Raw genomic sequence first — 27,018 nt, forward strand, 5'->3', positions numbered from 1 at the left:
CATGGCTTGAAACTGAGGCTTAAAGATATTAACAAACCAATCCCTGGTGGCTTACACCTGTAATCCTAGCTCTTCAAGAGGACGAGGTCTGAGGATTTCAGTTCAAAGCCAGCTTGAGTTTTGAGAAAGTCCATGAGACTCTTATCTCCAATTAACCAACAAAAAGCTAGTACCAGCCTTGAGTGAAGAAGTTAAGAGAGAGTGTCCAGGCCCTGAGTTCAAGCTCTGTTACTGAAACAATATAAAAGAAAATTACAGAGGACAAAATGAGAAGGGCTCCTACAGCCTGGGTCCACTGAGGGCATTCCAGCAGCTGGATTTCAGTGCCCACTGGCTATGGAGGCAAACATCTGTTTCCAAATACTCAACATAGCATTGCTAAGAGGAGAGAGGGGGGCAGGTGGCATGGTTTAAGTGGAAGGATTTGTTTTCTAATTGTTTGAGACCTTCTGAATATAGTAACCTTTCCTTCAGTCTACTGGATCTGTTCGAGGTTATTAGAATCCCCAAGGAGCCTGAAAATTTACAGATACCCAGATCTTAACCCAGACCTTCACAACTTGAAACCCAGAGGTTAGGGCTGAGTTGGCATGTTATTAAATCACATATATCTACTGGGAATTCTGAAGTTTCCTGCCAGGTAAACCGATCTTCCTACTTTGTTTATATCACTCACCTCTAATTAGGTCAACGACACAAATGCCCACAGCAAATTCACCCACATCTGTCTGTCTGTCTTGTTTAAGGGACACACATACTACACCAAATGAGAGTTTTTAAAATACAATGTAAATGTTTAATTGAACAAGTTTATATGGAGTCAATCAAAGCATCTGGTTGTTTGAAATTTAAAAAAACATTTTTCTTTTGCAAATTTAAATTGATAATTTAGCCTCAGAAACAAAAGTAAATCCTAGATTCAGAGTATGAACATGTTTATTGTTTTCCAGAGTTTCTTGTTTTTTTAATCGGCGAATAGTATGGCTCCATTCTCTTGATGAATGTTGTTAAGCAGTTAAAATTTGGGGTATGTGAGTTATCCAAACCCACCCTAAAACAGAAGTCCCCCAAATAAACATCTTCAAATGAGAAATGACTCCTAGTTTCCCCCAGGGTTTATGGATGGAATATAGCACCTGCTTGAAACAAAAAAAATAAATCAACAGCTCATTACACACCACCCGAGAAGCGTCTGGTGTAAAGCTACCTACTGAATGAAATACATGAAGGTCAAATGCTCTGAACAGTCCAGGGTTGTATAAGCATCAGAGAATGAGGAACACGTTACATTTTTGGCTGTGCGGAAATGTAGAACAAGCAGAAAAAAAACCGGGCAAGTAACAGGCACACGGCTGCTTCTCTAGCAACACTTTTATTGCTGCTTGCAACTGTTTTTTGTTTCTCTTCCTGATCATTAAGGACACAGAGGATCCAGGATAAAGAGGCTTTCTATTTTCTTCACTACCTACGGTCAATGAGGTGGGGAAGGAGACAGACAGCACCCCAGGTGGAAAACTGAATCAATGTTGAACAGATCACGACTCCATGTCGGGCATGAGTGCCATCCTGGGTCACACTGCCGCCCATTCCAGCAGAAAATCCCTAACTACCACCACAGACTCTCCCACTTCCTCCTACCCAAAAGAAACCACCCAAAAGCTCTGGGCAGGTCATGCAGTAAAGAACTTACCTGCACTGACACTGAATTCGCCCCTTCTTAACTACAGCTTCCCCTGGACAGCACCTAGAGCTCAAAGCCTAAGTGAGTCCTGCTCCAAGTTCCAGGAGTACAGGAGTCTCCTGCTATGAACCCCTTCATAAAAACGTGCTCATTTAAAAACCTAGGGCTTACATACAGCCATCTCTCAAGAACCTCTTATAAGCAAGCTCTAGAAAAAGCACAAGAATCTGCAATGGGCAGATAATCCTACAAAACTCACTTTCCTTTCAACTCCACCTTTGTGTTTGGCATGAGATGTATGCTTCCTCAAGTCCCTTCCCTGGGGTATAGGTAAGGCATCAAAACTTACTAATCAGACAGCCCATTCCTAAATAAAAAAGGGCTGACTGTACGCTCTATTAAAAAATGAATTTTGCTTTTCAGACAGGCTCTCACTACACAGCCCAAATTGGCCTCAAACTCATCAAAAATGTTAATTACTAAAATCCAGACACAGTGGTATACATCTGTAATAGCAACTCTCGAGAAACTGAGGCAGGAGGATCATGAATTGGAGGCAAGTCTGGGCTAGGGGGAGATAGCTTGCCTTAAATGTTTTGTACTCACTAAAGATCTTTTGATTGTTCTGTTTCTTTTCCTGGCAGGTCCACCTCTTAATGTTTAAGTCCACGAAGAGACACAGTGATATTTATATATGAATCAAGTTAATCTTTGGATAACCAAGAAAATAAAGCACTAGAATCCCAAATATTTCTCCTAGGCAAAAGCACACATACATATTATATAGGAAGACTATTTCATTAAAAAAAAAAAAAATCAAACCTTAAGCTGTGATTCTAGTCACTCCTATGAATCTTGGGTGTTTGCGATCTTTCACATTTTCCACTTTTCTTCTGTTCTTAAATCTTCCTAATTTCATAGTATTCAAGTAATTTGCTCTGTTTACCCAAAGAAATGAACCAATCTAATATTTCATTCCATTTAGCTGAAAAAAAATCAGAAATGAAGACTGCATCTGTTTATCAAGCACACCACGTCAGACACCAGGGGAACTGTGTTTAGGTCATGTGACTGCTCTGACAAAAATAAAAAAACTAAAATAATGAGCTGCTACAGAATCTTTTTCCTCTCTGAACTCAGCAAAGCTTGGCAACATTTCCAGAAACCAACATGACTTCAGCTTTTATTGGTTGGGACAGGACAAGGATTACAGATCACTCTCCCCATACAGCGCAGAGGAGAAGGCCGTGTAATCCAGGGCCCCAGGCACGCTGCCTGGGCCAGAGTAGGCTGGCATCCTCTTAATGCAGTACTGGGCCTGGTCGGGAGGCAGCTCTCGACGCAGCTCATCCGCCAGGATATAAGGCTGGAAAATACACACACACACGGGCAAGGTCAGTCTCAAAAAACACTGCAACACCAACGGTTTCATGCTTATGCCTCTGCTGCACTTGCTTAGCTTATAAACAGGTCTAAGGGCAGGGAAGGCGTTCCCTGGGCACAGGTGGTGCTCCACATGTGGGTCAGGAGGAAATTTAACATGCTTCACGAAGACAAGTGGAGAATTATCATTATGGGGTTGCTAAGCCTCATGATCTAAAATCACACAAACAGTTGGTTTAGGTCATACACTTATAGGGCACAGGGCTACTTCATTCACCATAACTGGTATATATATATTGAAATCTGTATGTTTCATATGCTTTTAGACAATAAAGACCTTTCTTTCCCTACCTAGTTTATTTAAATAAATAAGACTGCATTCAAGGATAGAGATTTTTTATAAACACACATAAAAGCCTAGGGCTAGGGATGGCTCAAGTGGTAGAGTATCTAACAAGCATGAGACCTTGGGTTCAAATCCAAGTACAGAAAAAATAATAAAGCTAAATATGATCAAAATAGGTTCCATGCTTGCATGAAAATGTCACAATATAGCCCATTATTCTGTACAATGATTATATAGTAGTAAACATTTCTAAAAGGAACTAAAAACAGAAACATCCAATGAGAAATAAGATCATGCTGGTAAGTACAGATTAATATAAATCATAGTAAGTCACAAATAACTTTCATTTGTAGCAAGAATCTTGTTTTGCAAGGCTGGATAGGCTGTGGTTTTATTACCTCTTCAATCAGTGGCATGCCCTCTTTCCAGTTCACTCCATAAGAGATTCATTTGAAAGCAAACTCATTACTTTTAAGTTAGTTGATCCTACTGACTTTTATTGTAACAAGTATGGATGATTTAGCATTGTAACTTCCATGGTCCTGTGCTACACTCTGTCAGCCTGAATAAGGGTTTAGTTAAAGCAATCCTTTCCTAAAGTAGACATATGTGTCCTAGGATGTTTTATTGTTTGTGAGGAGAGAGATATTTTAAAATTCTGAACATATGGTTCTGTTCCTATTTAACTTCCAGGCTGGACATAAATGGAAGTCCTAATAACCAAACAGCTACATGTAACTTTGTCCCAGTGGCTGGACACAGTCAGGGTCACTGACCTGCAGGGGAAGGTTTTCGATTATGTACAGGTTCTTGTCTCTGAGCCACATCTACCAACACACAATGTAAAATGGGATTGAACCAGTAAAACACACTCACACCCCAATCTCCTACAAGATAAACACTATTGATCACTTCTTACCATGCGGCCTGAGCACAAGTATCAAGACAGAACATCTGCTCTACCTGAGACACACCACAGTGTTGCTTCCAATTTCAGGGCTGATGTAGGAGCTACAATGCTGTGGGACTGGCTGGCAGGGGGAGGGGGTTCTAGAGTTTGAACGCAGAATATGGGGCCTTGTGCCTGCTAGGCAGGAACTTTGCCACTTAAGCCATGTTCCCAATACTTTTTGCTTTAGTAATTTTTCAGGTAGGGTCTCCTGTTTTTGCCCAGAGCTAATTTCAGATCCTGATCTTCCTATCTCTGCCTCCCAAGGAGCTGGGATTATAAGCACGGTCCACCTTGTCCAGCTAAGAGTGTTGTTTTTTTTACTGGTAATCTGGGTTTTTTGCTTGCTTTGTGTTTGGAGGGAGGCGGTTGCTGAAATGAAGGAGTGGGCTACAGCTAAAGGAAATGAGTCGTGTCAATGCTGACCTTATCAGAAGCCAGGATTCGGAAGGAGGCGATGACCTGCTCGGCGGTGTCTGTGTCCGCAGTCTCTCTAGTCATGAAGTCAATGAAGGATTGGAAGGTGACCGTCCCTTGTCCGTTGGGGTCAACCAGGGTCATGATGCGGGCAAATTCAGCTTCACCCTGAGGCAAAGTAGCATAGAGATATTGAGTTCCTTTGGGTTTGAAAATTTTAGTCCTAGAATGGGTGATTTAGGCTCAATGTAATTAAAACAACAACAACAACAAAAATGTTGAAGTTGCTATAGCAACCTTCATCTCTGGGACTCACAGTGCCTTCCTGAGTCCCGAACGTAATAATGGTAGCTTCTCTCTGGCTGCCCATATGAAGTAACACTGCTAAGCAGTAAGGCAGTCTGGAGGTGGTACACGTGATTGTCCTGTAACCCCACACACAGGACATCCCAGGGCATGCTCGTGATAGATAATAAAGTGTCCCCAGCCACTACCGTACCCCACAGGAAATATAATTTCTTCTTAGAAAATTTATTACTAAAAAATGTTTGCATTCTAAAATGTTACAGGATAAAAGGACCTTAAAAACTCAAAACAGCTGCTGGGCAAGCACCTGTGGCTTACGCCTGTAATTCTAGTTATTCAAGAGCCTGAGATCTGAGGATTGCAGTTCAAAGCCAACCAAGGCAAGTCTGTGAGATGCTTATCTCCAAGTAACCACTAAAAAGCTGAGAGTGGAAATGTGGCTCAAGTGGTAGCCTTGAGCACAAAAGCTCAGGAACAGCACTTAGGCCTGAGTTCAAGCCCCAGGACTGGCACATACATATATACATAAATAAATAAAATAAGATGCCAAATGCCACTCAAATGTATATGTTAAAATGGGTGAAATGTGGTATGTGAATCATAGCAATACAGCTGATTCCTTATTAGAAGAACTATTTGACCAATCCCCAAATAAAAATGTATCTTTGGACCCTTGAGAATTATTCTTATATAGTAAAAGACAAATAATATCGCATATAATGTACAGAAACAAGTCTTTCATTGAAGCTTGTCCTTTCCTGAACATCTCAGCTCAGTGAGATGTCACAGCTTAGTTACAACTTCTACTTGCTCTCACCAGATCGTAACCCATGGAGATGAGGCAGGCTCTGAAGTCCTCGTGGTCCATCAGGCCGTTCTTCCTCTATTGCAAATGCAAAGAGCAGAGAGAAGGCGGTTAGGGGCCAGCCAGGCTGCTCCACTTGATGAAATGGGCAAAGTCTGCTTTGGAAGAAGAGCCATTCTGAGCCACCCCAAGATCCAAGAGGTGGACAGCCATAGCTGGACAGAGCCACCAGCACCACAATGTTTATAAAGTCATTTCCTTAACAGGAAAAAGGGGTTGGGGCTCTGAAGACTAGACAGAAATGAAAGAAGACCCACATTTGAGAAGGTAACAAGCCTTACACTGGTGGTCCGCACCTGTAATCCTAGCTACTACGGAAGCTGAGATCTGAGGATTGTAATTCAAAGCCAGTGGGGGCAGGACAGTCCTTGAGTTAGCTCCAGTTAATCACCAAAAAAGCCTGGAATGGAGGTGTGTAAAAGTTCAGGGACAGCTCCCAGGCCCTGAGTTCAAGCACTAGTACTGGCAGTTAAAAAATAAAATAAAATTTAAAAAGAGGTTGGCAAAAGCAGGGGCTCACTACTGCCACCTACCTGTAATAGAACATACCGCAAATATCTGGAGAACAAAGCTCTCCTGGGCCTTATCTAGTCATCAGATGGCAAATTCTAAACTAATTTAAAGAGCTAAACTAGACTAAATTCTAAACTACTTTTAAAGAAGTAAACTCAAGAACTATGCTGCAGCCCCTCTCCGAGCCTCTGGCCAGGGTACAGCGTCCTCCCCATGTGTAGCAAGCTCAGCTGCTCCCAAAAATCTACTGTCTTTAGAGAGGAAAAAATAAAAGAGCAGATGAGGTCAGAAAATCAAGCTCCACAAAACCTGAGAGCAACACCCAGTTCTGCCTGCAATGGGAAGCTACAACTGTGCTGATCACAAGAAAGAGATGGGGGAAGAAGGGAGAGAAATGAAGAGTAGACTGCCAAGAAGGGTAGTTCACACCTATACTCTCATCTACCTGGGAGGGGAAAGCAAGAAAATCTCATTTTCCAGGTCAACCCAGGCAAAAAGGTATCAAGGACCTATCTCAAAAAACCAAAATGCTAGTAACAAAAGAACTGGGAGCACGGGAGAGCATTTGCCTGGAATATACCAGGATCTGACTCCTCTGTAGAAAGGAGGCTAACTTTCCATCAGGGATTCACTCTGAACAGGTACTGGAAAAGTCCACCAGAGTCCCGTCCTAACGTATTTAGAGAGTGACACAAATGGAACAAACAGGTTTGGTTAGGGTGCTTTGGCTGTCTACAGAGCGGCCTTTCAAGCAAGGAGAGCACAGTACCCTGTCGAAGTGGTTGAAGGAGGCTCTGAACTCGTTCATCTGCTCCTGGGTGATGCCCTTGGCGTCCCTGGTCAGGATCTGTGTCTCCACCTCGTTGATGGTTCTGGCGATGGTGGTGAGGAGTAGCTCCCACCCCACACGGATGTGCTGGAGGAAGAAGAGCGGTGATCAGCCTGGGGTCTCTCATGGTCACAAGGGGAGATCCACCCAAATGAGGGGAGCAGGCTCACTCAGATTTGCCTGCCGGGCTCTGGTGGCTCACACTGGTAACCCTAGCTACTCAGGTAGCTGAGATCTGAAGACTCTCAATTCAAAGCCAGCCCAGGCTGGGAAGTCTGTGAGACTTTCCTGGGCTAGACTGATGGAATAGAGACAGTCCAGTTTCTGATCCACTCTCCAAAGAGGTGTTATAAATTCCCTATGGCCCTAGTAACGATGCCATTGGTGGTAACTATTACCTGGTGCTTGATACAGTTTACACTGCTTTTCCAAAGACAGCAAAGAAAAGGCTTTAAAGCCCCTCGTGTGCACACTGGTAGAACTTAGAAGGAACAAGGAGACGTGTGTGTGTGTGTGTGTGTGTGTGTGTGTGTGTATGTGTGTATATGCAGGAAATGCCCTGAGGCAGTAAGGGTGACATGGCTCCAGTCAGAGCAAGCACAGCCAGCCTGTGTGTGGTACCTCCATGGTGTAGTTGGTGTGCTTATTGTCGAAGACCAGGGCCTCCTGGATAAGCTGGTGGTCTCCCTCCAGCTTGTCGATGTTGTTCTTGTAGTTAATGATGTTGTGCTCATACTGCTTCAGCTGGTTCATCTGGTCCTCCAGCGCCCCGGTGATCTGGATGGAGCTCCTGGCGATCTCCTGGGGAGGAAAGGACAGAGGGCTTGGCTCTGACTCTATGCCAGAGGCCACACCCACAGTAGAGGCCACGCCCATACCAGACATAGCCACCATCATGGATATTCCCAGACAGTGGCAATGGGCAGGATCTCAGGCTGAACATCGTCTACCTAGTCTGTCTAGGGAATGGAATAAAAGCCAATCAAGCTGGGTGCTGGTGCCTCCCAGCCTGTAATCCTAGCTACTCAGAAGGCTGAGGTAGGAGGATCACAGTTCAAAGACAGCCAGGTCAGGAAAGTCTGTGAGACTCTTCTGCCCAATAAACCACAAAAGTCTAGAAAGTGGAGCTGTGGCTCAAGTGGTAGAGCTCTAGTCTTGAGCCCAAAACAAAAAAAGCCAATCAAGACCCAAAGCAGAGAAAAATGTCCTGCCTGCTTTCTTGAGGGGCAGAAATCACCCTCACATCCCAGCTGCCCTGCTCCCTGTGTATGGGGAGGCCAGGGCCAGGATGGCAGAACCGAACTGGCAGAGAGACATGAACAGGACGGCTGCACCTCCCCTGCTGTGAGGGCTCACTCCTAATTTTTCGTGTTCTCCCCTTAAGGAAAAAGTGAGTATTTTTTATTATCACAAGGGAGACGGCAAGAGAAATATCCCCTGGCTGATGTCAGTGCTAAAGAGAACCCAGACCTCACAGCCATTCCCAGGGCTGCTCTGTTAAGAACGTTCTAGAAATGTGTAGCACATGTGAAGTCTTTGCCAATCCTCAGGGATGAATAGCTTAAAGTCCAGCTCCCGCAGAGGCCAAAACATTGACCAAGAGCCTTGTCGTTGCTTATGACAATGACAAAAACCCTCCTTGCCCCGCCGTGGCGTGCAAAGCACCAGCTTTAAAATCCCTGGAACTCCAGGGCGGTGACCCCTACCTCCATCTTGTTCTGGATCCAAGGCCCAATGGCGTTGGCCTGGGCAGCGAACTGGCGCCGCAGGCGCTCGTTGGCATGCTGGCGAGCTAGCTCCTCCTGCAGGGACTGGTCTCGGACTGGCACCAGCTGCTTCACCTGGGCCCAAGGATGACAGGGGTGAGGGGCCAGCCTTGGGGTGACAGGCCGGGGGTGGAGGCTGGGGTGGGATTCCCATTCTAAAGACTAGCTCTGACTGCCTCCTGGTGCCCCCAGGGCCCAGCTGAGGGGAGGGCACACATTGGGGACTCAGGACATTGGCCGTTCTCCCTCCACTGGGAAGTCTTGCCCTGTGGTCCCAGCCCCCCACCCCTCCACAGCCAGTGCAGATCTGTGAACTTAGGTGACTTGGAGCTAGCATCAGACCACACACGCAGGAGGTCCAGTGGCTCCTGCCCCCGCCAGCAGGCCACAGAGCGTGACACTACCGCCAGCCCCTGCGTTCCTTGCTCTGTCCCAATGGCTCGGAGTGTTTTAGTAAGGATGCTCCAATTCAAGCATACTATCAGATGGGGTCCATCGTGCCCTGGCACTTCGCCCTGCCCAGCGCTGGATGAAGAAGGCAAGGCACCTGGGAATCACATTTTCATTCCCATCAGTGCCTTACATTTTAATGCTTTGTCTCAATTCTCTTTGAACTGATGGGGAAAAACATAAAAGGCTTTGAAAATCTTGTTTGTGTCATAAGTGAACCGCTCATGAAAACATTTTATTTTGAGTGTTCCTTTTGCAAAATTCCCAGTCAGCACCAGCGAAAACTCCTTTAATCCTAGCTGCTCAGGAGGCTAAGATCTGGAGGATCACAGTTCAAAGTCCAAAGGACTCCAGCAAAAAGCAGAACTGAAGGCCCACGCCCCGAAAGTAAGCTGAGCAAGTGTGTGCAGCTTGAGTTCAAACCCCAATACCACCAAGTGATGCCTCCCCGTTCTGCCAGAGCTGGAACTGCTTAGTCCAACACCTTTCCCTTTTGACCTCCACTGAAGGGAGGTCAAAAAACCAGAGCCAACTTCAGAGCTCGCATTCAACACCTATCCACCAGCGGCATTATAACGGAAACCACAAACTTAAACTTCTCTTAATGAGACAAAGGGCTCAAATAATTCACTTTCAATGTAGTTAAGTTTGTGGGCAGTTTCCCCAAATTGAAACTGTTCCTCAGATACAGTCTTATAAGCAATTTCCTGCATTTAAGGCACACAGACAGTTCAGCTCACACCTGTAATTCCAGCTATTCAAGAGGCTGAGATCTGAGGATCAAGGTTCAAAACCAGCCTAGGCAGGAAAGTCCATGAGACTCTTCTCTCCAATAAACGACTAGAAAACCGGAAGTGGTGCTGTGGCTCTGAAGAACCCAGGGAAAGTGCCCAGGCCCAGAGTTCAAGCTCCACAACTGACAAAAAAAAAAAAAAAAAGACTCCTCCCTCTGCTATCACTAGGGTAACCTGCACTGATTTCTAAGTTTCCTTAAGGAAAAGAATGCCTAGTGTCTTTGCCCAAAACCCAAGAGGCTGCCAAATGGAGTTCATGGATTGAACATCCTTCTCCGGGAAGACTTGGAGTGAGGAAAATCCCTCAGGAAGCCAAACCAGGCAGGAACCCCAAGGCCCAGGGAGGGACCTCCTCTTCCCTAAGCCCCCCACCCAGGATGCTGCCTGCCCTCCCCGCACCCACCCACATACTGCCTGCCCTTCCCACACCACTACCCCCCACCCCCCACCCTCAGATGCTGCCTGCCTTCCCCCTCCCCCTCCCCCCGCCACCCACCTTCTCCCACTTGTTGCGGAGCTCGTCCATGGTGACGGTGCTGTACGGGTTGCTGGAGCTGATCCTGATGCTGTAGCTCTGAATGACCTTCTCCACCTCATTCTGTATGGCCATGATGGACTGCCGCTCGCCATCCGCCTCGGGCAGCGTGGCCTTGAACTGCTCATGGGCAGTGATGAGACTCTGCGCCAAGAACATGCAGAGAAACCTGAGGCGCGTGAGCATGAGAGTCACGGGCGCTGAGGGCCCCTGCACCACACACCACACTGCGCATTGCACGCCACACAGAGGAGTCTAATCGCAGGCAGGCATGAAGGCCCGGGGGGGGGGGGGGGGGGGAGGGGGGAGGTAAGTCAGGCAACTTCTGATGGTTCTAGGAAAAGCTCTCTGGTGCCTGGAACTCAAGTTCCTTGATGGAGTGAAGAAACCACAAGAACCATGATGTGAGGACCACCATACAGAGTTGAACAAACACCGTGCATGTCTGCCTTATTGCATCCAGCGGTGGCTGCGGTGAGGGTCACTTTCTACTGATTATCTGGATATTAGCTGCTCTCTGTCTGTCTCTCTGTCTCTCTGTCTGTCTCTCTCTGTCTCTCCTCCCCTCTCTCTCTCTCTGTCTCTGTCTCTCTACTGTGTAGCTGAGGCCAGCCTATAGTTCCTATGTTGTGCACTGGTGCCTTGAACTTGGGATCCTTTTGTCTCCACTTCCTGAGTACCAGTCATGGGGCCTGAACTCGGCCTGAGCGCTGTCCCTGAGCTTTTTCACTCAAGGCTAGTGCTCTACCACTTTGAGCCACAGATCCACTTCCAGCTTTTTGGTGGTTAATTGGAGACAAGAATTTTATAGACTTTCCTGCCTGGGGTGGCTTTGAACCGTGATCCTCACATCTCAGCCTCCTGAGTAGCAAGGATTACAGGCATGACACACAGGCACCCACCTTAATAAACATATTTTTAAGCTAAGGTTCAAAGGCTAATTTTAACTTTCTTGTTGCACATTCCTAAGTGAACATACATATATGTGTATGTACACATGTATGTGTATATATGTACACATGAGCATCTGTGTACATGTATGTGAGCATGCATTTGTACACGTGTTTCTGCATGTGTACACATGTGTGTATGCATATGCATGTGTACACAAGTATGGGGTAGGTTGAATGTGCACATGTGTGCACGAATGTGTACACATGTGGTTTGTGTATACACACATGTGTATATTGCATGCATGTGTATATGTAGTGTGTTCGTGTGTACACGCATGTGTGTATATGTATACCTGTGTATATGTGTACACACCTGTATGTTCTCAAAGCAAAAAAAACGAAAGAAAGGCGGCAGAGGCAGAGCTCGATGGCACCTGCAGGGGCCTGAGAGGCCCAGTCCAGTACCTGGATCTCCTCGATGCTGTGGACAATGAACATGTCCTGCAGGTCCTCCATCGCGCCCTCCATCCAATTGTTGAAGGGAGCCGCTCTCTTAGCAAACTCCAGGTGCAGCTGATCGATGGTTTCTAGCAATTTCTCCGTTCTCTAAAGGCAAATTAAATGGAAACAAGGGTCATCATAGAAGAAACACATCAAGAACCCCTCCAGTGTGTAGACAACTGTAAATAAATATGCATCCCAGAACAATGTAAGGTATTGGCCCACATTTAGCCACCCAGGACTAGGAAAGAATAACGCATGCTCTACTCAATGCCTGCAGCAGCCTGAGGGACCTTCAGCACCAAAGATGCAGCCTCCATCTCCATGGCGCCCAAAGTCCTCTACTACATGCTAGCTTTTAGGAAAAGATTTTTTAAAGTAAAGGACTTGGTTTCCCTCTATGCCCAGTACTGAAGTTCCAGTCATCCTCTCTGTCCCCTAAGTCAACTGAACACCCTCTTGAGGACTTTTGGGAACAAATGGGTTTATACCATAATCCTCATGATGGGTTTCAAATGCCAACCTCCCATGGCTGGTGGGCTATCTCTTCTAGGGTTCCATTCATTAGATAATTGTTTAGTTTTAGAGAGATAGATAATTAAAACCAGTGACTGCATTGAAGAGTCTCTATTTAGATACATCAACAAGTCACTTCAAGGTTTTACAAAAATTCCAGTCAGGGGCTGGTGGCTCATGCCTGTAATCCTAGCTACTCAGAAGGCTGAGATCTGAGGATGGCGGTTCTAAGCTAGCTCTAGCAGAGCAGCCCATTTGACTCTTATCGCTGATTAATCAGCAAAAAAAACACAAGTGGAGGTGTGGCTCAAATGCTAGAGTGCCAGCCTTGAGAGAAAAAGCCAAGTGAAAAGCACAAAGGCCCTGAGTTCAAGCCCTTTGTATTAGCAAGAAATATAACATCAACGAGTTAATAAATGCTTAAAAAGCCTTGCCTCCAAGGCCTCCCTCCGCTTCTGCGTGAGCGTCCCCAGCCTGTCCCACTGGTCGCAAATCTTCTGGCAGCGGTCATTGACGTTCACGGCATCATGGTAATCCAGCTCACTGTGAAAAGCAACAACCAAGATGAGCCTTCCCAGGCTGTGGGGGTGTGGACAGCCATGCCACGAGGCTTCTAGAAAGGAACGATACAGGGGTGGGGGGGGGGGAGGGAGGAGGGCGGGCAGGTTCCTCCAGGGGCTTGGCAGCCCCACCATTATGCACAGGGTCCCAGGATCATAAGGAGCATTACCCAACCCCAGGCTGGCCGAGGGGTTTCTACCCAGTCCCGCCCCCAGCTAGCTCTCTTCTCTGCCAGGCACCCTGAAAGCGAGATTCTTTAATAGATAATTAACTTACTTTATTGCTATGATACAGGTGATGCGCAGAGGAGTACAATGACGTGAGTCAGGTCATGAGTGTGTTTCCTTTTGTACAGCATCTTCTGTCCCCTCCCTCTCTCCCAGTCCCTCTCTCCTGTCTCTACCCACGGGTTGTAGAGTTCACGTTCAGCCATGCCCAGAGAGCTCCTGCGCTCGTCACCCCTTTTCCCTCCAGTTCTGTGCCCTCTCCTCCCCACCTCCTGAAGACAGACACTTGAAGACACCATACATAAAGAAGACAGAATCATCCAAAAATAAATATAAAAGAAAAAGAAAGAAAAAAGAGGTCTCTTGTTTGTATATTTTGGAGTTCATTTATATATATGTCTATAGCTATAGATATAATTTTATACAAATGTGAAAAGGCACACAGGCATTGTGCCTTTGTGTGCTCTCACTGTGAGTATCTAGAATCCTATACAATTTACCACACACCAGTACAGTTCGAATCTAATTTCCTCATGTCAGAGAGAATAAGCGCTGTGAAAGCGAGATTGCTAAATGGAAACTAAATGAAGGCAGCTCTTCGAGCCGAGGCTGCGGCCATAGGGCCTCAACTTCCTCAGGCATCATGAGAGGTGTGAGCTTGTGCACACGGTGACCTTGGCATCTCTCGAAGGGCACACAAGCTCCCCAGGGAGCGGCACCCACCCAGGAAGCCCCAGGACCTCACCGAGAACGCAGCTCTCCCACCAGGGGACAGCGAGGCTCTGCCTTGTCTTATGCCACTTGTGTGACAGAAACAACACAATGCAACTAGGCACAGTGGCCTGCGCCTGTCATCCTAGCCAACTCTGGAGCTGGAGAAGATCACAGCTCAATGCCAGCCAGGCATGAAAACTTGAGAGATCCCATCTAAATCAATAAAAGCTGGGTGCAGTGTTACCTGCCCTGTCTTTCCAACTACGTGGTCAGTGTATATAGGAAGATTGCTATACAGGCCTTCCACAACAAAAATCAAGGCCTCATCTCACAGATAATGAAAGAATAAAAAGCATGACTCAAATGGTAGAGTACCTGCCCTGCAAGTATAGGGCCCTGAGTCAAACCCCTGTAACACCATTGTTAAATGCTTTTTTTTTCTTCATATCAAACTTATTATGAAAGCAATGCCTGACTAGAAGATTACCTAGTATCTCAGGGACAAGATGTGTGGATCTTAAGCTGGGCACCACTGGCTCACACCTGTAATCCTAGCTATTCAGGAGACTAAGATCCAGAGGATCAGGGTTCAAAGGCCAGCAGGGGGCAGAAAAGTCCAAGAAACTCCACCTCCAAAATAACTAGCCCAAAAAAAGCCAGGAGTGGCTTAAGTGGTAGAGCATCAACCCATCAACAATGTCAGGCAAGCATGGGGACCCTACGTTCAAGCCCCGATATTTACAAGAAGAATGACAAAAAGTTTAAATCCTGCACAAAAACCCAATCGCTCTTTCTACTGAGAAGAAAGCAAGAACCATGGAGATGTACAGGCGTTTTCTGGAGAGTTCTTTTTTTTTCTTTTCTTTTTCTTTTTTGTTGGTTGTGGGGCTTGAACTCTGGGCCTGAGCTCTGTCCCTCAGCTCTTCAGCTCAAGGTGAGTGCTCTACCACTTGAACTACAACACCACTTCCAGCTTCCTGGTCGTTTATTGGAGATAAGAGTTTCACGGACTTTCCTGCCCGGGCTGGCTTTGAACCTCGATCCTCAGATCTCAGCCTCCTGAGTAACTAGGATTACAGGCATGAGCCACTGGCGCCCAGCAGGAGAGTTCTTTAAAAAGCAGCCTGGAAGAGCCAGCTCTAGGGAAGTTCTACCCTCTGACCAACCATTCATTCCTCTGAGGCTTAAGTTTCTCTCTTGTGTCAACGCTCAGAAAAGCTGGCACTGTCCCTGTGTCCCTTCCCCTGGAATAATATGATGTGATACTTGCTGGCTGACATTTTGTGTTACCAAACAGAGGAGATGCAGGGTTGCTATGTGCACAGACTATGTGCTCTGCCGTGTTCTTCTAGAACATTCTGATAGCACCTGAGATGCCTGCCACCTCATTAAAGTCTGTCAGGTGCTCAGGAGCAATTGCCACTGTCGAGGATGACGAAGACGTTTAGGCCTATTTGTTATCAGCATACCACCCAAGCCGAGCTCTGCACAGCCCACCCTCAGTCACAGTCACGCCCCAGCACCCGCCCATACTTGAGCTCCTGGGCAATGGCGGCAATCTGCTCCACGCGGTCCTGATGGGCTGCCAGGTCACTCTCAAAGGCTTCGTGCTTCCGCAGTAGCGCCCGCACCTCGGTCAGCGACGCTGACTCGTAGTCCTTCTGCAGCAAGATCTGCTCTTTGCCTGCAAAGAGGGAGCATGAACCCCTCTGGGCCGCCCGTCATGCCGCCCTGCCACCCAGCCACCCAGCAGTACCCCTCGCCAGCCACGCCCTCAGGGAGCAAGGTGGGCCGAGAACCCCAAGACTGAAGGAGCAGGTCGGTGTGGGATTCGGGCTATGGTCATCCTCAATCAACATCCAGCCCACCTAGGGGCGCAGGAAGCATGCATGGGCATCTTACAGCATGCCAAGGAATACCTATCTGCTCTTCTAGCGTGACGCTTAGTTAAGTTAGAAATCAACAGTTCCCATGAGCCACTGGGATAGATGAATAAAGCCCTTGTGCTCAGCCAGTTGTGGTGGTACATGTCTGTAATCCCAGCACTCAGGAGGCAGAAGCAGGAAGATCATGAGTTCAAGGACAGCCTAGGCTACATAGTGGGACCCTGTCTCATAAAAACAAAATGAAAGTTTCTCAGGAGACTGAGATCTGAGGATTGAAGTTTGAACCAGCCCAGGGAAGGAAAATCTATGAGACTCATCTCCAATTAACCAGCAAAAAAGCCAGAAGTGGCGACGTAGCTCAAGTGGTAGAGTGCTAGCCTTGAGCAAAAAAAAAAAACTCAAAGAGAGTGCCCAGGCCCTGAGTTCAAGCCCAGGACCAACATACACATAGAAAGAAAGAATGAGAGAGAGAAAGAAAGAGGGAAAGAGAAAAAAGAGGGAAAGAGAGAAAGAAAGGAAAAAAGAGAGGAAGGGAGGGAAAGGAAAGGGAAACGAAAGACAAAGAAAGAAGAAAGGGAGAGGGGGAGAAAGAGAGAGGAGGGAGAGGGAGGGTGGGAAAGGAAAGAAGGAAGGAAGGAAGGGAGGGAGACAGGGAGGAAGCAGGTATGCGGGCAGGCAATAATGACACTACACTGCTCTCTTCTGCGGGTTCTGCAGAACTCAGTTGTGCTTTCGGTAAGCCAGAAGCCAGGTGCAGACGCTCACCATAAGCCCAGGTCTCGTGCGTGGAGGCCTTCTGCCTGAACTTCTCGGCCAGGTGTTCCAAGCGCTCCAGCCTCCGAATCTCGTTGAGCAGCCACTCCTCATAGCCCTTCTCAGCCTGCTCCAGCCTCTGCCAGGCACCTGCGATGTCCTGGGGTGCCCAGACACAATACTTCCTTACACTGAGAATTCGCTCCTCTGTGAACCCCCAATATGGGGCTGAGTGACTTGTCTTGCTTCCTTCCTTTGCCTTCCCCCTCCCTCCATTAGCCACCTTGGTTTCCAAAAGTCTTATCACTGGGATCTCGTGAATCTGCTCTCTCAGCAGATGTGTACGAAGATGTACACAGTTTACATTTTCTACAAGAGCAGCCAGGCAAGCGGGGCGCTGGTGGTTCATGCCTGTAATCCTAGCTACTCAGGAGGTTGAGATCTGAGGATCACGGTTCAAAGCCAGCCCGGACAGGAAAGTCCATGAGATTCTTATCTCCAATAACCACTAGAAAACCGGAAGTGGCGCTGTGGCTCAAGCGGTAGAGCGCTCGCCTTGAGCTGAAGAGCACAAGGACAGTGCCCAAGCCCAGAGTTCAAACCCCACAACTGACCAAAAAAAAAAAAAAAAAGAACATCCAGGCATAGTGATGCATGCCTGTAATCCCAGCACTAGAGAGTCTGAGGAAAGATGATCTTGAGTTCAAGGTCAGCCTGGCTTGGATAGTGAGACCATGTCTCAAAAAACAAGACAAGCCAGGTGCCGGTGGCTCATACTTGTAATCCTAGCTGCTCAAAGGCTGAGAGCAGAAGATAAAGGTTCAAAGCCAGCCTGAACAGGAAAGTCTGTGAGACTTTTATCTCTAATAAATCACCAAAAAAAAAGCAGAGGGCAGAAGTGAAGCTGTGGCTCAAGTGGTAGAGCACTACCTTTGAGCAAAAACGCACAGAGACAGCATTCAGGCCCTGAGTTCCTGCCCCAGGATTAGCACAAAACAAAACCCTGAAGCCAGGCACTGGTGGCTCACACCTGTAATCCTTGCTATTCAGGGGGCTGAGATCTGAGGATTGCAGTTTGAAGTCAGCCCAGGCAGAAAGCCCCCAGGAGACTTTTATCTCCAATTAGATACTCAAAAAAACCACACATGGAGCTGTGGCACAAAGTGGTAGAGAGTGAAGCCTTGAGCAAAAGAGTTCAGGGACCAGTACCCAGGCCCTGAGTTTAAGCCCCAGGGCCAAAACAAAATAAAATAAACCTGCCCATTAGTTGCTGGACACCTGTGGCTCATGCCTATAATTCCAACAACTCAGGAGGCTGAGATCTGAGAATCAAAGTTTGGAGCCAGTCCTGGTAGATAAATCTGAGAGACTCTTGTCTCTAATTAGCCAGCAAAAAGTTGGACTGCTGGGCTGGGAAGGTGGCTCAGTGGTAGAGCGCTTGACTTGCATGCATGAGGCCCTGGGGTTCGATTCCTCAGCACCACATAAGCAAAAAAGAAAAAAGCTAGAAGTGGTGCTGTGGCTCAAGTGGTAGAGTGCTAGCCTTGAGCTGAAGAGCTGAGGGACAGCGCCCAGGCCCTGAGTTCAGGCCCCACGACCAGACCCCCCCCAAAAAAAGTTGGACTGCTGGCATGCCTCAAGTGGTAGAGCACCAGCTATGATGGAAGGGTTCAAGCCCTACTGCTGGCACACACACACACACAAAGAAATGAAAATAACTGATAATAGGGAGGAGAATATCAGTAATAAATCAGTTCCAAGACCAGCTTTCTTGGAGCTGGTCAAGGCCTCTCCACCCAGCAGGGGAAGGTGAGGCCCCTGGCCCGGCCCACTCACCGACACCATCTTGCCCTCGGAGGGCATGAAGGCCGGCCGGTTGCTGATGCGCAGCTTGGTCTGCAGCGTGTTGAAGTTGATCTCCAGCTGGCACTTCTCCTGCACCTTGGGTGGCTTGTGCTTGCGCCGGTAGTCCCGGAAGTCCTCCAGCTTCTTCTGCATGGCCTGCATCGTCTTCTCTGGCGTGCGGTTCTCCAGCCAGGGGATCGTGCGCCGAATCCACTCCAGAAGCTGTTCCCAAACACAGAGACACTGCTGACCACACCCGCTGCCCTCCTGGGGAAATGCTCAGGCAAATGCTCAGGCGCCTGACCACCTGGAATCGGGAAGCCTAGTGTTCCCCAAATTCCTGTGCCCCACCCCCCAATCTGGGAGGGGTGTGACTCTGCATGGTGGCATGCATGATATGGTCAGCATCCACCCAGAGACCCCCAGGGACTGCCCCAGCAACCCACACAAGGGGAGAGACTTCCGGTCAGCACGTGACGTCATGGCTAACAAAAAAAATGTGACAGCCACAAGAAACTTGGGGAGCAGACATCAGCAGACACATGTTGGAAGGAGCTTTCAAATAAAAACAAAAACAAAACAAAAAGTCCCAAAAAAACAAAATCAGAAGAAAAAAATCCAAACCTGCCAGAAAAATATTGTAATAAATTCACTTAAAGAACTAAATTTCACTTAATGGTTTTCTATTGGTGGTGGTGGGACTCAAACTCAGGGCCTGGGCACTGTCCCTAAGGCTCTTTGTGCTCAAGGCAAGCACTCTATCACTTTGAGCCACAGCACCACTTCCAGTTTTATTAGAGATAGGACTCTCACGGACTTTCCTGCCTGGGCCGGCTTTGAACCATGATCCTCAGATCTCAGCCTCCTGAATAGCTAGGATGACAGATATAAGCCACCAGTGCCCAGCCACTCAATGGTTTTTGTTTTTTTTTAATAAAAAAAGCTCATATCCAATGAGTTTATTCCCTATATAAAGGTACTATAAGTCTCAGACTGGCTCTGTACCCAAGCATAAGTTAAATCTAGCTTGTAAGTCATTCCATTAGATAGAAGAAGGTGTGGAAATTAACTCCTCAGAGCCCAGCTTTACCCTTTTCCTGCACAAAGATGCTGGCCCTGGAGATGACCTGCCAGAAGCCTCGTCTTCCCCTGTGCCTGCTGTACTAATAACATGACATCAGCCTAGGGTGCAAACCAGTTCCAGTGGTGTGGTGTCGGCCCTAGATTAGGGGTCTCTGGACACTGAATGAAGGACAACGTGGGAAACGGAAGGTGCGTGGCCCAGGCTCACGCCCTGTCCCCGGCCTACCTACTCTTCATTCCTGGAGCTGATTACTTTCAAACAATGCTGTCAATCTGAGTTTTCCCATAGCCATAATGAGGACCAACAAATAAAATAAAAACAAAACCCAAAGCAGCTAGGGCTTTTCCCCACAGCACCAGGATACAAATATCAACTACATTATACTGGGTTACGATCAAATACCACTGGAAGATTCCGTCTGCGTAACTGCATAATTTTCCCAGCGCGAGCTAAATATTGGGGACCTTGAATCAGAGTGAGAATCAGAGTGACATTTCTTTAGTGTTGAACCGCTGATGCTGAGCCTCAGAGGATGTGGCTGTGCTCATGCCAGGCGCCTGGCTGTCACTTGTGCCACCAAAAGCCACGGGAGGAGCAGGGACAGGGCTGTTCTCTAACCACGATTCTGGCTGCAGATCTGTTCAGGGGTGTGCTGCAGTGGGGAGAGGGCTCTGGTCCCCAGCTTCCCCTCTGGGGACACACGCAGACCTAGGCCACGTTCCCTTCGTACGAGGACCTGTGCGAGTGTGGCCAGGCTCCTGGATTTGGCTGGCACGAGGCTGTCTAGGGGCGGGGCTTGGATGCAGCAGGCCAGCGCCTCAGCACATGCGCGCATGCTCTGCGACTCTGCATCGGAGCAGCGTTGGCACTGCACACTGCTCGCTACCACGGGAGCCACCGACAGCCCGTGTGGTTCCTGCTTCCCTTCTCTCTGAGATGCAAGATGCAAGCGACACGGGCGGCCCTGGAGAGGGGTGCGGAGCCGGACGCCCCGATCCTTTACCTCACTTGCTAGCCTCTCGTATTCTTCCATCAGCCTCTCATTCTCTTGATTCACAGCAAGAACCTTACATATCCTGTTAGCTGCTGTCTCAGCCTGCAAAACACAATAGGAGAACAGGATGGCTGGTCCACAGGGAGGAGTCACGCAGCTGGGCGTGGGAGGTGGGATGGGGGGACGTCTTCTCAACACGGTCAAGTCATTAGTTTCCACACAGACTCACGTGGCAGGCGGAAGGTACCGCACGACATACCGGGACGCAAGCTTTGTAAGACACTGAGCAGGTTAGTGACAAGAATACGGGGTCCCAAAATGCCTGTCTACGCTGAACACCCCTCAACACCGGGCCCCTGGCCATGGGGTGGACACTGCCGGAAGGACGCTGGCCTTTGGAAATCAAAGCAGAAATGATCTCATCTTCAACGTATGGATCTACTGTGCTTGGATCTACGAAGACCTACAGAACCTTCTAGATGCCATCGTGTGTGGAGAGGGACCTGCATGTGCCTGATTCCTTGTGATCTGGGGGTTGATTGTGAAGAGGACAGAACCAGCCACCTGTGCCCCACCAGGCTTCCCGGCCATGTCCCCCCCCCCCCCTTCAGACACGCCTTGTGTCTGAAGTCACCATCACTGCCCAGAATGTTCTGGGGAGGTTGTGGCATTGTTTAAACCCTTCCTCCATTTTACCCAGAGTAAGATTGTTCTGGAAATATGTCAGGACAAGTGATTGCACAGAGAAGGCGCGCTGCAGACCGCTGACAGCAGACTGGACACGGGGAAGGCAGTCGTACTCCTCCTCACACTGCCCCTGCCGCCCCAGGCTGATGGCTCAATCTTCAGGGCAATCCCTCCCCCCTTAAAGTACAAATCTAGCCCATGATTTTCCAATAAAAGAAAGGGGGGGAAAATGGTAACAGTGCTTCCGGAACTACCTAAAGCGACGGCTATTTTTTAATCCCGCCCCATGTGGAAGTTGCTGGATTACATGGTTATAACACACTTAGGGAACAAGGTAGGATGTAAAGCGCGCGCACGCACACACCCGGGTACACACACGGCACACAGAGGATGGGTGTGGGCAGCGGTGCACACGCGTTGAATACCTGCTCCGCTCCCGCGAAAGCATGGTAGAAGCAGGAAACGTAAGTCATGATGGCTCTTTCGTCAGGTTTGGGAGTATTCACAATGTCTGAGGGGGAGAAAATAACACAGGACACGCACACCACACACAAACACACACACACACACACACACACACACACACACACAGAGGAGAAACCAAGGTGAAGGAAGGAAAGACAAGTCGTTCACACCGACCACTTCCCGCGGCTCACAGGCCGGTGACTGTGATCCTCGGGAAGGCTGGACAGCACTGAGATGCTTTGGGAGCAGGATTTCTAGAGGTGCCCACCGAGGCTGGGCCCTTCTCCCCTGTGGGGCTGATGAGAGCGCCTGGCTGTGGCCGCCATGCGGGTTCCTCACACCCCTCTCTTCCTCTTCTTCTCACAGGGATGCTGGGGCCCTGCCTGGCTGCCTCCGTGCATGATTTACCTACCGTCCCAGCTATGGAAAGCACCAAGGAGGAGGGGACTACACTACTGTGTCCTGTCACCATGGATGTAGGCTGCTGATGAAACCAGTTGGAAGAGAGAAAGGAAAGCACGTGAGCACACAGCCTTGCTCCTCTGTCTGGGCAATGCCCGCATTCACCACTCGAGCCATACCCTGCCATTCATCCCTTGCAGTGAGACCTCATCATGGAGTCTGTGGGGGCCATCCACAGAAAGAACCTTCTAGAAGACAAACACAAATGGAATGCCAATGCCTGACAGAACATCTCAAAGAAAAGTAGACTTAAAAGAAAAATAAAAGACACAGGGCCGCCTGCTCAGACCCGCATGACGCCCTCCTCGGAGGAGGAGAGACGGGGGAAAGAAAGGAACGACAGAAAAATCATCGAAGACAGAAGGCGAGGCTGAGTGGTGAGCGGTGGCTTCTGTTCTCACCTTCTGGGCACCCGCAAAAGCATGATAGTAACAGGACACATAGGTCATGAGGGCTCGTTCATCGGGTCTGGCAGTGTATACTAAATCTGTGTGGAGAAAAGAAGGTTAACTACTGGATGCTCAAACACTGCACGCTCTGGGGAGAAAGCTCCCTGAAGTCAGGGCCGGCATCCCCCAAACACACACACACACACACACACACACACACACACACACACACACACACACACAGCTGACTGCTTAAACCTCAGCTCAGGTCCAAGTCATTACTTCCAAGTACTTCTGCAGACTACCCCGGGTTGGGGGGGAGGGGGCACGATAGGAAGGAGTTATCCAAGGAAAAGGCATAGATGGTCCAGAAGAGACCAGACCCTAAGAACATACGTGCATGGCCAGAATGAGGCTTCCAGGATTCGAGTACATTCCCCCTATGGTCTTTCTATCACGAGGTGCCAGAAATCTCTATGAGAGTCTACCCATAGAGCTAGCCCCCGGGCCAGCGCCCACAGCTGCACACACAGCTGGAGGGAACAGCAGCGGCTGCACGGCCCTCCACAAGGCTGGTGGCCAGCGAGGTTGAAAAGCAGGCCACCAGCTTCCCTCAGCACAGCCCGCCACGGGGACAGGGCTGATCAGATGCTTGCAAATGCCCACCTGGGGCCAGAGGCCAACAGAAAGCACAAGGGGCCAGGTCAGCGGCAGCAGGGGAGAGGCCAGGCTTCGCTGAGAGCACAGCTGGACGGACAGCATGGTGAAAGAACCCAGACAGAAGGTGGGCTCCCGGAACAGGGTAAAAGTGCAGGGTGCCGAGGGGACCGAGCACAGCATTGCCATCCTGGGAGGCCACGTGCATGGCTGTCCGCCAGCTGTCTACCAGAGATGACTCCACAGAGTAATAACCCATCTGCATACAGGCATCTGAACCACTAGAGAGGGAAGACGCAGAGGGGAAATGGAGGACAAGGGAGAGAAAAAGACAATGGTACCGATGCCCTGTCAGCTACCAAGGACAAGCGGATGGACGTCCATCTGACCCAGGACTCAGAAAGGCAGGAAAGTGGGAATGGCTGAGATGTGAGTCTTGATGCTACTGATAATCAGGGGGGTGAGGGATTGTTCAGAAATGAAACTCACGCTCCATGCGGGAGATGAGAGAGGCATCAATGAGCTGAAAGATGAATTCACAAATTCATGCTGGATACTCATTCAAGAACGCTGTGTCATCAAGGGTGAAAAGGACGGCGACAAATACCAACTCAGCTGGGAGAGACCCGATGGGGAAGATTTTCTATACTTTTACTTCATTACTCTTATCGAGTGTTTCTCTAGTGATCTGGAAAAGCTGTACATAAAATTCTGATAGTATGTTCAAGGGTTAGCGCACCAACAGGTGTTTGGGGGGGAGGGGGGAATAATAGGTGTGTCCATCAAGGATCACTATTAGGGGTTGAATGGTGGTGCCTATCCCAAGATGAGCTGAAATCTTAGCCTCCAGGTGTCCATCAGGAGAGTGAAGATGCCCAAAGACAGACCAGAGAAGTATTGGTGAAGATAAAGCCATGGATGGGGGGATGCTGCCACAAGCCAAGGAGTGCTGGGAATCCCCCAGAGCGCTCAGCCCATGCTGGCACTTGGAGTTCAGATGCAAGAGACCTCTCCAGAGCTATGTGGGAAAGCAATCTCTGTCTTATTCAAGTCTCCTATTTGCCCTCTCAGAACCATGGAAATGAGGAGAAATGGAGGATCCATGATTACTATTAACTGTCATCAAGTTCTTTTCCCCAGTGATGCCAACTACTGAAAACAACAGATCACTAGTGAATAACAACAAAGTAAAAACAAACAAACAAACAAAGGTAGAAGAAGTAATACTTTCATTATTTCCTATAGAACCCAGCAAAGCAGCTTGCTCAGAGCAAGTGTTCAATGTCCATTAGAATATAAATGGATCCGAGATATGAAGTCAATGGTTTCCCTGCACCTGTGTGTTAAATGGTCCACCATAGGTACAACTCACATGAACTTGCCATATAAAAAGCTGGTGCCATATAAAAACTGGTGGCTCACGCCTATAATCCTAGCTAATCAGGAGGCTGAGATCTCAGAATGAGGGTTTGAAGCCAGCCTGGACAGGAAAGTCTACAAGGCTCTTATTTCTAGTCACCAAAAAGCTAATGACAGAGGTATGGCTCAAATGGTAGAGGTATCATCCTTGAGTGAGAAAAAGCAGACAGACAGTGCCCAGGCCCTGAGTTCAAGCCCAATAATGGCACAGAGAGAGAAAGAGACAGAGAGACAGACAGACAGACAGAGAGAGAAAAGGAGAGAGAGAGATCCTCAAAATGACTCCTGCCAGAGTATAGGCGAGGCCTTCAGATCTATCTCAATTCAATTCAATTGAGACTAATTAAAAATACAAATGTGTAGATGGTATGCTGTTGGCTCCATATTTTAAATTTAATTTGATAACTTCTAAGGGATTTTTTCCCTTTAAGTATGTCCTTTAAGGATGTTTATATACTAAACTTGTCTCTATGTAGTGAAGAAAAATACAGTATGTTGCTGAGTAAAAGAAACACATAATTTTAATATTATAAACCAAAGTATCCTGCTTCTTAGCTGAAGCTGAGCTTTTTACAATATAGCTTTGCTGTGTTGTTTGAGTAAAAACTGAAATATGTATGTATATATGCATATATATATATATATATATATATATAATGTGTGAATAAGCTACACCTAAAACTCTAGTACTTGTGTGCCGGGGGACAGAATCTGTTCGGAAGCATAAATCCTTCCGCCGTAGCTCAGCTACAGAGGGTCCTGGAGTCCCCAGAGAGCTGGCCGTCCCAAGCACTGCCGTGACTAACACGGGGACAGCGGTGACAGTCTCACCTTCAGCATCCAGCATTTTGGGAATGTCCAAGTGCTTCTCTGCGATCTCCATGGCCAGGTTGATGTTTCCTATGGGGTCATCCTGAATGGAGAACAACACAACCCAGCTTTTAGGAGGCTCAGACAAGACTCGTGACTGGTGCTCTCACGCAGACAGCACCCTGCCACCCCCAGGCGCCGCAACCCCCCAATTCCTCATTTATCATCGTCCAATCACTCCCAACACAGCCATGCAGCCCCGCTGCACACACGTGAGCACACATCTATTTTGTGGAGGGACAAGGGCCATCGGCATCTTCCTCCCAGATGTGGAAGGTAGAGGGGAAGGGAAGGTTTACTCCACTCGTATGTTTTAAGCAGGGGAAAGTTTAGGGGATGGAGCCATGAAGGGAAGGGGAAGTAGGTGCAGTTCATGGAAGATACCCCAAGGGGGCGACAAAAAGCAAAACTGTGAGGTTAAAGGCTAGGAAAGAGTGTGGGAACCTTCACGTTTGAAGTGATGTGTTTCTGAGGACTCGTTTACTTTCCTCTATAAAAGCGGTTGCATGTATATATAACCAATTTAGATAATAAAATTAACCAGAATTGGATAGAATTGAAATACTATTATAACTGAAATGGATGAGGCTAAGAACAAAATCTCAAACTGACAAGAGACATTGATCCAGGAGCAGCTTTCATCAATTTTATGGGCAAAGTCATCTGAAGAGTTTAGAACCCAGGATGCTGTGCCATGCCTCGTCACTTAACACAGTGGGAGGTGCAGGCTGCAAAGCCACAATGGCTTCCTCCAGAGAAACCAAAGACGTCTCCCCCATGTCCTGTGAAGAGCCCAATACTGCTTCCTGGCCTCTCAGACCACGCCTCCAGCCTGGTTTCATCATTTGCCATTGCAATAAAGATTCATAGGGAAAATGTACGTTGTCCACATGGTGTGTGTGTGCGTGTGCACACCTGTGTGTGCGTGCACACCATTATTGGGCTTGAACTCAGGACAAGCACATTCTCCCTTAGCTTTTCGCTCAAGGATGTGCTCTAGCACTTGAGCCACCACCTCACTTCCAGCTTTTGGTGGTTAACTGGAGGTATGAGTCTCACAGACTTTCCAGCTTTGGCTGGGTTCAAATCTTGATGCTCAGAGCTCAGCCTCTTGAGTAGCCAGGATGACCGGCATGAGCCATATGTTTAACGTATTTCAAGATGACCGCAGGGTAAGAAAACACACACACTGAGGCGCTGGGAAAGCTGCTTTCTATGACAGGGCGTCGTCTTCACCTCTGAGTGCAAGTTAATCTTACCT

General features: G+C 48.2%; 1 protein-coding gene across 1 annotated transcript in view; it reads right to left on the reverse strand.

Moving 5' to 3' along the window:
* Window positions 1–2,131: 2,131 nt before the first annotated feature.
* Window positions 2,132–27,018, reverse strand: part of Actn2 (actinin alpha 2) — a 52,657-nt gene continuing 27,770 nt past the window's right edge. Inside the window, exons 7-21 of the mRNA XM_042686066.1 lie at window positions 25,719–25,800; window positions 21,921–22,006; window positions 20,818–20,910; window positions 18,722–18,952; window positions 16,898–17,045; window positions 15,780–15,930; window positions 13,179–13,287; window positions 12,193–12,333; window positions 10,796–10,978; window positions 8,996–9,130; window positions 7,911–8,090; window positions 7,230–7,376; window positions 5,900–5,965; window positions 4,786–4,944; window positions 2,132–3,047 (exon numbers count right to left, since the gene is read on the reverse strand). Of these exons, the coding sequence (XP_042542000.1) occupies window positions 2,889–3,047; window positions 4,786–4,944; window positions 5,900–5,965; window positions 7,230–7,376; window positions 7,911–8,090; window positions 8,996–9,130; window positions 10,796–10,978; window positions 12,193–12,333; window positions 13,179–13,287; window positions 15,780–15,930; window positions 16,898–17,045; window positions 18,722–18,952; window positions 20,818–20,910; window positions 21,921–22,006; window positions 25,719–25,800 (2,070 nt within the window). The 3' untranslated portion in view covers window positions 2,132–2,888. The remainder of the gene's footprint in view (window positions 3,048–4,785; window positions 4,945–5,899; window positions 5,966–7,229; window positions 7,377–7,910; window positions 8,091–8,995; window positions 9,131–10,795; window positions 10,979–12,192; window positions 12,334–13,178; window positions 13,288–15,779; window positions 15,931–16,897; window positions 17,046–18,721; window positions 18,953–20,817; window positions 20,911–21,920; window positions 22,007–25,718; window positions 25,801–27,018) is intronic.

This window comes from Dipodomys spectabilis, unplaced genomic scaffold (assembly GCF_019054845.1).
Source record: "Dipodomys spectabilis isolate Male_0828 unplaced genomic scaffold, ASM1905484v1 ptg000096l, whole genome shotgun sequence".
Classification (NCBI taxonomy): domain Eukaryota; kingdom Metazoa; phylum Chordata; class Mammalia; order Rodentia; family Heteromyidae; genus Dipodomys; species Dipodomys spectabilis.